Source organism: Anneissia japonica, unplaced genomic scaffold, assembly GCF_011630105.1.
Source record: "Anneissia japonica isolate Jap-2015-1 unplaced genomic scaffold, ASM1163010v1 scaffold4054_len1135799_cov195, whole genome shotgun sequence".
NCBI lineage: Eukaryota > Metazoa > Echinodermata > Crinoidea > Comatulida > Comatulidae > Anneissia > Anneissia japonica.
In genome coordinates, this window is record NW_022694605.1 from 388579 (window position 1) to 399568 (window position 10990).

At 33.1% G+C, this 10990-nt stretch overlaps 1 protein-coding gene across 1 annotated transcript; it reads left to right on the forward strand.

Annotated features, from left to right (window-relative positions):
- The first annotated feature begins 1389 nt into the window (after positions 1-1389).
- LOC117101096 (interferon regulatory factor 2-like) lies at positions 1390-10990 on the forward strand. The gene is made up of 8 exons (XM_033240968.1): positions 1390-1701; positions 3099-3284; positions 4566-4736; positions 5381-5593; positions 7584-7633; positions 7935-8064; positions 8350-8520; positions 8860-10990. Exons 1-8 carry the CDS (start codon positions 1569-1571, stop codon positions 8886-8888), a joined length of 1083 nt encoding a protein of 360 aa, XP_033096859.1. The 5' UTR covers positions 1390-1568; the 3' UTR covers positions 8889-10990.

Consider the following 10990-nt stretch of genomic DNA (forward strand, 5'->3'; position numbering starts at 1 on the left):
AAAACAATCAGGCCCGAAACTATGCATATGACAATAGGCCTATGTCTAAATAAAATACATTAACTTGGATATGCCTATATTTTATCAAGATGATCAAATCAAGATGATGAAATAATATATAATATATTATCATATTATGAGCACGGGACAAGACGGCGATTTGCTTTATCGACAGTCACGTGTGAACACCGCAACTGGTTTTGTTTTGCTAGATAAAGTGTGTATGTCCGTTTGATGACGCGTTTCTTACACCACTTGCGTTATCAGCTTTGTCACATGAATGAAAAATTTAAACAATGACGTTACTCTGGTTTTAAATTTACACTCCTACGACTTCTGGAAAATTTTTGTTTAAGAAGAGGCTTAATAACGCATTGCATATTCAATTATCAGCCAGCACTTAAATATTGAAAAGTATTGAAATGTGTTTGCTGAAGAGAGAATATCACAATGTTGCGAACTGGAACGATCAGATTGTTGGGGATTTGCAGCAAATAAAATGTTAATAATGAGATCCAACTAATTAGCTTGATTGACTGTTTTATCATCAACGCTAATGAGTACATTTAAAGGGGATGCATCGGACTTGTTGCGATAACATGAGGATGGGAAACCGCAGAAATTTAATCAAGAATTTATTTTGACAAATGTCAAAGTATTTATCAGTAGATCAGGCTTATCACGAGCCAATTTGAACATCGTTAATTTGCATTAATCAGATACTGTTGATAACAACGATAGGAATCCCAATGAAACGTATGCAAAGTTCAACACATCGAACAGAAAACGTGCATCCAATAGCAACTAATACATTTATAGTATAAATTAATTCGCTTATTCGCGAATGCCTTGCTTCCCGTAATAGAACGTTAGCTGCAAATAGAATGAAAATTGGCACGAGTACTGAAATTACTATAGAGGTTTATCTGAGCGTCGTTGCATGATTTCGTCAAATCCTGTCAACAAACGCAAATGATATTTCTCTGTTAGGCTTCACAATTAGGAGTTTCTTATTCATACACATGTATTTCAATTATTTCACTGACGGGGTTTCCCTCCGTAATGCATGGATGATCCAGTAATTTAGTACAAAGTAAAACGAAAGAATGTGCTTAAGTTGGTATAGAAAAATAAGTAGGATTTGTTAATGCAGGGCAATTTCCTTCAATGTTCATTCTTTTAACAGCAAAATGCGTAGGAGTTGGACCGGTCCTACATGCTGACGAACTTCAAAAATATGCGACCTTAGTTTATTCTGTAATCAAGTGTTCGACCAATCAGAACGCATTATTAAGTATACGACTGAGTTGAGGGCAATGAGCCTCGCAATCTGCCGGGTAGTACCGGGTTTTCCCATGTCTTAAAAAATAAGATTAATTTCTCAGGAATGCGATTTCGTGTAAGCCATCTTGAGGGGAAATGTATTGCCTAATAACAGTTTAGCGCTTGAAACAACACCAATGATTGATTATTGGAATCACGAGACTACAGCGGGTGGAACTGCAATTATGCCGAGATAGTTTGCGGCTGCTTCAGTCATCTCATGGTGCCAATTAAACATTAGGACCATGACTTTCTATATGGTCATATTATGGCCAATAGTTTGCTTTAAAATAGAACGATCAGTATCGATAGATGAAGCATTGCTATACCGAAGCTGTTGTAGGTCTACTGGCTGGAAGAACATAGTGCTTACTGACGGTACTCTGTCAATTATAGGCCTGGCCTACTATGCGAAGAATAATGTTAGTTAAGCCAGTATGTTTCGTTTGTGACGGTACTCAAGAGGATATGAGCCCTTATCGGATATGAATGATAATTTAGGAAGATAACTTTTAGAAATTGATAGACTAGTATCGTATCAGCTGTTAATTAATTGGCTTGTAATAGCATTGGGGATTGTTGGTTAAAATCGAGTAGCTTGGATATGTAGGCCTCGATTCATTATCCGATTATGCCTCCTGACGAATCATAATTAGTGTCAAGTCAATACACCTAATCACGAGAAGTCAGGCTCCCAAAAGCACCAATTTGCCCCAAGTTGCAGAGATTGTTTCCACTACCTCTTGCAGGCAACAGATAATGGGAATCCTGTAAAGTAGAGCGGCGAGCGAGCGGGCCAAACCATGATTTTACGTGGGCGGTGCCAAGTTAAGCACGCGCTCAGTAAACCTGCTAAGAAACATGTGACTTTGGTATTTGACTATAAACAAATAAACAAATTGTTCACCAAGTATTTGCGCAATAACTGGCATAATATAATCAATTCAATTCCACTTGGCTTGCCTGAAAACCGGACTGAAACCCTGGATTTTAAGATATATCCGTGATCGTATAGACAGGAAAATAATTATGTTTAAATTATCTAAACTGTAGAACTTAACATGTGAACGAAACTAACTTTATCTTGTGCAATACTTCGAAAGTGAACTTCATTGGAACTTGTGATCATCTCGATTTTTTCGAGGTACTGGTAATTCTCGAGAATTTCTACTTCTTCTAATTTATCCCATTGACTTGTTTCATTCTTTATAACATTGGGATTGTATGTATCCGAACTTTAGCTAGCTATAATAACCACACCTACCTGCTTGCACGCGCACCTGGGATAGACCGTCGGTGGTTTTATATGGCGTCTGAAACAACTAAATAAATAGATAAATTAAAAAGCATTTACCAAAGAAATAGTATAGTTTTCTTTCCTCGCAGACACGGGATGGATGACATACAGATAAATATATGAATTGAATACATTTCATTATTAACTATTTCAGACATTTATACAGTACAGTATACATACGTTTTATCATAATCCTTCCTTCTTTCATTGTGTGTACCATATATATATATATATATATATATATATATAATCCTTTGATATATATATCTTCATTTAAAAATAAAAAAAATAAAAATATATAGGCCTAAACAATAGATAAATAATAATAACAGTGCTCGAATAGGAGCATGATGTTTAATCGTATCAAGCATAGCCCTACAATGAAAAGTTTATTTTCGGTTGTACGAAAAAAGTGTCTCTGGCGAGATTTGAACATGCAAACTCCTCTCCTTACAATTTGTTGATTGATTTTTATTAGGTAAATACAATCCAGAAACAGACAGGGCAAGACCCAAAACATGGAAGGCAAATTTCAGGTGTGCCATCAACTCTCTGCCTGATATTGTTGAGATTAAAGACCTTGGGACAAAACGAGGAAATAATGCATTTAAGGTTTACAAGATCAACCCAAAACGACCAAAAGCAAGACCTAAACAAAAGATTGGTAAGTAATTTCTTTGATAATGGTCCTTTCCGCTAAGCCCCACCCCTTGCACATTGTTCATTGACACTCTGGAAAGTCAATTTTCATGTAGTTAAAAATCAAATAATATAACAATTAATACACACTGTAAATATTAATACACAGTGTATATATTAATACACACTGTATATATTAATACACACTATATATTAAAACACACTGTATATATTAATACACACTGTATATATTAATACACACTGTAAATATCAATACACACTGTATATATTAATACACACCGTATATATTAATACACACTGTATATATTAATACACACTGTAAATATTAATACACACTGTATATATTAATACACACTGTATATATTAATACACACTGTATATTAATACACACTGTATATATTAATACACACTGTATATATTAATACACACTGTATATATTAATACACACTGTATATATTAATACACACTGTATATTAATACACAGTGTATATATTAATACACAGTGTATATATTAATACACACTGTATATATTAATACACAGTGTATATATTAATACACACTGTATATATTAATACACACTGTATATATTAATACACACTGTGTATATTAATACACACTGTATATATTAATACACACTGTATATTAATACACACTATATATATTTCTAGACTGGACCAGGTTTTTATTATAATATGTGGTAATATAACAAATTACTATTGCTCTTGAAATTTTATAACTGGAAAATGAAATAATATATAATCTATATAAATAATAAATTGCATTGCTTTAATATCACACTTGCAAGTTTGCATTAAATTAATTGCTAATTAAGTTACTAATTTCATTATTTTCATCTTTGCCTTTGTTTTGTGATGTCCATACAGATTTAAGATCAAAACAACCGTAACAAATAATGACTACAACTTTATAATTACTGATAAAGTTGTCAAATATTTCACTTTCCTTTCCTTAACCTTTTCTTGGATTACCCTGGTCCTGATTAAACAGTTGATAAAGAATCAATTTCATAAGCTTTGTTTTGAATTATCTTTGTTTTTTACGAATTTCTTTTGCAAACAACTGCTTATATGCAGATCATGTACATGATATGCTACCTGGTGTGTAAATATTACTAGAGAAATTGTGGTTTCTATTCTTAACAACACCAACCAACTTTGTTGGCTGTTGCATCATTGTCGCACCCCAAGCTTTATATTTTACATTTATAATTAGATACTACTAACACTCTACTTGGATTCAATATAATTATTGTTGTTCATTCCAGTAACTTCAGAGTCCACAACCGCTGGACCCACCACTAGTCTGCCAAAGAGGAAACCGCCAAGGAAACCACCGGCGCAGGTGATATCGCAAAGAAGGAATGAAATCGCAAAGACTACAGCAATGTCGTGGGTAGCAACACCGTCCTACCAAACAACACCATCAAATGATCTAAGTAAGTTCTGTCCTTGAATTTAATTACAGTTGTGCAGGGCCAGGGTTGGTGGCAAATTCTTAAAGGAGATACTGGGGCAGATGCAGAGGTGGTGCCCCCTAGGTTATATTATGAAAAATGTTTGTATTGTATTGTTGATTTGAACATAGTAGCTGTAAGAATTTTTAGGTATGAGAGTGCAATTTCCGGGTACCAAGAAGTTTATATTCTCAAAGTCTTCACACCTCAGCCCCAACCATGGAGGTCATGCATACTCCACACAATACCTACCGTCAAATCAGACATCCACTCCACAGATGAACTGGAATTGGAACTTACAATGTGAATTGATGAAAATAATTAATTATTTCATGCATAGTAATGTAATTAACATTTTGTAGTAAAGTCAACATTACAATAATAAGTAATAGGGAGTTCAAACCGAATGATGAAGGTGAACAAGAACTTAAGCATTGTTTGTTGATGGTTTTGTTTAAAACTTTAAAAAAAAGTTTTTAATATTTAATAAATAAATATTTGAATAAATAAATAAATATATAAAAGTAAATTAAATTACCATATCTCATAATTTGTTTATATTGATACAGGTGTTTAATGCTAATTACATAATTGTCTAAACAATATTTGTTGTAACTTTAATGCAGGATCAGGATGGCAACAAGCAAGGTATCCTCCTATATTATTGACACCTTCTGAGCCACATCAGACTACAACGCCAGTATACACACAAGAACTTCAAAACCAATATTCACCACCCTACTATGCGGACCACAGTTGGCCAACTTCTCACATTAAACCTGAGCCACTCCCTTCAAGACATCACGACACATATGTAGCATGGACAGAAACTGAACATGGTGAGTCAATATCAACAAATGTGGATTTGGGGAGGGTCTGGCTGGGATTTTCAAAAGCTTGGATTGACTGTGTTAAGTAGGAAATGTGGGTGGGGAAACTACTGATGAACAAAAGCAACTAATAAAGAGTGGGAATTGCAGGGTAGGGGGAAGGGATGATGTGAACCATGTGTAGAAATACATGGAGTGTAATAAAATAACACAGTAATATATAAAAGCTGAATTAATTAATAACTGAATTTGAGCTGGGTAGTTTTTTCCATTGTTCTTACCTGATTGACTTATGAAAATAGCAAGCATTTATTTCACAATGCCGACTTCCTAACAATAACTCCTTGAAAACTTGTTCCCATGGAATAGAGTATTTGCGGAAAACATATAACATTTACAGGGATAAAGCACAATACCATGTCAATGACATTCACCATGTCAAAATCAGTGCTATACACATGAGAGCCATCCCGTATTCAGCTACTCACATCAGCTTTAATAAAGGCCTAATCCTAAATTCTTAAAGGAACACTCTTATGTGTCTCAGATGATCCTAATTTCTTAAAGGGGCACTGTGTTGTTTGTTCATCATAGCATACAGTCTTTATAAGCCCAGCCAATTATAGGGTGCATGGCTCAAGATGTTTATATTTCTGACATGCATAGATGGATGAATTCTTGTTCATTAACACATGGGAATACTGCTTTGCAGCATTTCTATTAGATTTTCGCTCTTTATGGGAAACATCAAAGTATAAAGTACCAGCTGGTTACAAAAAATAATAACAGTTATTTGTAATTGTCAACTGAAAGCGTGAAGACAATACTGAAATGTTTGTGTAGATAACAGCGCACTATCACAGCTGGCTATTTATCACACTCAACAAATCACAAAACAGATTTTGCACTTGAAAAAACTACAGTATTTTATACTATTGTTCGATTGTATTTTAGAGGATTTAAATATTTTAAAAAAATATCTATCCACTTTTTATTCATCAAAGTTGCTTATTAGGCATCAACTTGGATTATTTTATTATTATTATAAAATAGTCAGTTATCTATTTTTATAAAACCCCTTTAGGATTTTGTAGTATTGTTAGATACATACATCTGGCTAGCAATGAATCAGATATTCGAATTTCATTCATGTTGTGCACCCATGTGAAAAAATGAAAGAATTAGTTTCACACACTCCTTAACAATAGAAGATTTTCTTCACGAAGACTAGATAGGAAATGTCAACAGACAATTACTGGTACAAGTTTGTTTCTTTTAAATGTTTAACACCTGGTCTGTGGTTTTGCTGGTTTAGTAAATGATATGAAAGCCAATATAATACACAACACCTGTAGGCTATAATATACAACATAGTAAAGCAATCATCAACACCCATAATGCACCATTCACCCATAATGCACCGTTCATTCAATGCCCTATTGTGTAGCCTAATTTGATTGAGATTACATTTTAATCCTTTTTTCCCACTTTTAATAATGCTTAAAATGCATATCAGTAAACTAATGAAATAGCTTATATTGATAACATTTAAGTAAAATAAATAAAATAGTATTCATAGAATATGGATATCATTTCATTCTCTTATGCCTCTTAACAATATGTATTAATTACACGAGTGTAATCAGATCCTAAGCTTTTGAAGTTAGATACATTACAAGACCATTTCTACACGGTCACAGCATACAGGAAATTGTACAATAAAACTAAAACAAACAAAAGCGTATAATGCAATCAAACCTAAATAAAGGCAACCGACATGTACGCAACTGCTTCCAGGGTAATTATTTCAACAAAATATAATTTTAACTGTCAGTATAATTATTATGAACAACTGTTCACATTTGAGATATAATCATAACTGAATTGTTGAATTTTCCTTCCAATATTTTGTTTCTGTATAAATAAACACTTCCTTTGACCTACATCAATTAATATTTTAGAAGGTCACTTATTTCATTAGAATAATTTTCTTTTTCAGATCAAAATAGTGATTGTAGTAGTGCTCCTACAGATGAAGAAATAATACAGGTAAGAAAAAAGTATTTATACTTTTTTCCATAAAAAATAATCCAATTATGTGAATTTACAATCTTAAGTGTATGTTTGATATTTAATTATATAAGGAAATTATGATTTATTAGATAAAATAAATAATAAATAAAAACATAATTTAAATGAAAAACTGAATATTTAATAATTATATAATTTATTAATATTTTCATTTTTTAAACATCAACATTAATCACTAAAAATATAATGAATTATAATTTAAAAATATAATAAATAGTATAGTTCTATGATTAATAATATTTTTTTGTTTTTTCTTTAGATGACCCTTGACATGCAGGAGAACAGTCCAATATCAAGCCCAACATCATATGAACAAACTGACTGGGTTCCCAGCACGTTTGGCGATAAACAATACCTTAGCAACGAACTGACTGTCACAAGGACGACAGGTAAATATTATCAAAGTGATCTTTGAAAATGTTACAAGTTAGACGTTTTATTTATTTAAAAAAAAAAATGAATGGTAAATGAAAGCTTTTCTGTATTCAGTATTCTGTATGCATGTCCCTGCCAACTGATAACTTCACTCCCACCTTAAGTACTTGTGTATTTGGCCTTTATGCCTAAAGCTGAATAAATAATTAAATAAATAACAGTAATAATTGTAATTATAAACACAACTTGCTACTTGCACACCGATAAACTAACTAACAACGTATTGCATTCCTCCACAGCTATGACTTCGCCACTGAAGGTTCAAACAACTTTCCCGACTAGTACTAGCCCACCTGCCTATCCTAGTATCAAAAGTGAGAGAGACTCAAGGTGTAGTCTATTTGGAAACCCAACTATGACAGGCCCACCTGCACCACCTCCCCCACCACCACCTTACCGGCCTACAATGAGTAAGTCTGAAAATTATTTATGCTTATTTGTGGTAAAATCAAATGTACTATATAAATAAAACTATGTTAAATTGTTTTTCGAGAAAAGTAAAACTGCCATCACCTTATTTGAAAAACTGATTGTTACTTTCCTTGCACTCTTGGGTGCAGGGTTTAGTCTTATGAAAAGTCAAGAATGTTTCTTACAATCAAATAAAGACCACTTATAAAGCCTAATAGTCTATATACAGAGCATCTCAGGTCCTAAATATAAGCTCTTCTTGATAAATATGATATAATATATAATGGAATATATCAATACATTTTTTGACTTATACAATATTATTTTACTTTTGACAGATTATCCACAGATATTTCAGCACATGTGAAATATTTGCATGTGCAGAATCTTCCTCTGCAGTTGAAATAATGTAATGTGATGAAATTTTTGGACAACACTTCGAGAGGTTTGTGATCATCTGGACAATGCCTGTCATTTATTGGTGATAAGATGAAGAGCCTGGAATCAACTATCTAAAACTATAGAAATTGTATGAAAAAGCACTGCTTTGCTAATCATAGCTTAGGGATTGGATACCGACAAAGAATTTTATCTTAAAATTTTCATGCTAGTAAAATAGCGAATTTTTACATTCTTGTCGGAAGTTCAATCTTTAGCAGATAGGGAAAGTCAGTGCAATTTAAATAGTGTCATCAAGTCTTGGAACGGTGTGGTTTTGTAAAGTTGATATACAAAAGCTGGGCTAACTCTGCTCACTGTAGCTACGTAAACAATGCCAGTACTGAATAATGCCCTTATATAAGGTTATACCAATTTCATAAGATCACTCCTGTTGTATATCCAAAATGATTATCATATAACCTTATATGAACATTGTGTGTGACATGCATGTTGATTAGATAACATTTTCAATGTCAGTATAAGGCTTACCAATTTGTTTCTGTTTTAGCAAAAGTGCCAACAGTGTGGATAGTCCACTTACTGTCAACTAATGTAATGTATAAGTTTCCTAGGATCCGTCAGGTTATCTTGGCCAAATAAAAAATGCTGAAGAGTTGTATGCCGACAGGCCTGCTCTTGAAACAATCAACCCCTTAGCATCCTGGGCTCCAAGCCCTTAGATTCAGATGCATTCGTATGAAACTATTAAGTCAAGCACTCACTCCGACCACCGGACATCAGCTGATGTGATTCGATGGAGAACGCAATGCCACGATGCACACGTAATGGGTCGTTTCCAATGACGATCCGTTCAAACTGGCACGAGACAATCAGCAGACAGCGTGACATTGTCTCGTGCTCGCATCCATCCAAGTTAGATTCGTTATACGACCATTATACGATGCAGTGAGTGCCCGGCTTTAAAGTACACAAAATATTGCGCTTAACTTTGTGGTCCTAGACACCTACCTACACTATTATTTCTGCCTAGATTTATCTATGTGGATACCAAGTATCAGTGTTAAACATTCCTACATATACACTACTTGAACTAAAAACACTATGTTAGCTGCAACCTGTTTGATCATTTGATTTTGGTGTTCCATGACCAAATGTGTGTTTATATGCCATTTTTGTAAGTCTTATGCAAAAATACAGTGCTGAATTAATGTTACTACTGTCTTCCATCAATTCTTGTGTAACTTTTGTGCAATTGCTATTTTTCTGTTGGGATTGCTCCCAATTGAAAAAAAATCGCTGATTATTTTATTTGTAATTTGCTGAATAAAATCATATTTACTGCTAAAATACTGTTGTACATAAACAATTTAAGATAGAATTTCTAGTTTTTCTTTTAAAAAAAAAGCATTGCTTCTAGTTAACTTGGATCAGCATTTGTTAGAGTAAGCTAAATAAAAACTTAGGTTTTCACAATTTGAATGCTATTTGGATTGGTCAATATTGATGTCCATAATAGTTCCAGTTTCAAGCGACAAAATGATATGGAGAGAACTAACCACCACCAATCAGCAAATTCACCTTCAAAGATTGTCGCTACAGGAAAGGTTCAAAGTTCAAAGAATTTATTATCAATAAAATCTAACTTTTGTATTAAACTTTTGTAAATGCATTTCTACTTCATTTATGAATTCCATTTTAACTGGACTTACAATCAAAGGTTAAATGTTATATATTTATCAAATGATTAACCTCCAATAGCCAGGAATTACATAAAGTTTATAATTCTACAAAAGTCTATGCAGGATTGTATAGTTTGTATTTTTTTAGTAACTGGGAATATTTTGCTAATTGTAAAAGTAAACAAGATAGTTTTTCATGCATTTTTGGCCACTTTTTCAGGACATTTGTAAAAAATAAATTTTCAAGAAAAAAAATAGAAAAGAGGGTAGGAGCCTGAATGGAGCAGATGTAGGCCTACAGTATGTTTGTATTTCCCATGCTGGTTCTTGGGACAGACTATGTGTCAAAGTTGCTTGGAATAAAAATAAGAAAGAGTAAACATTGGAA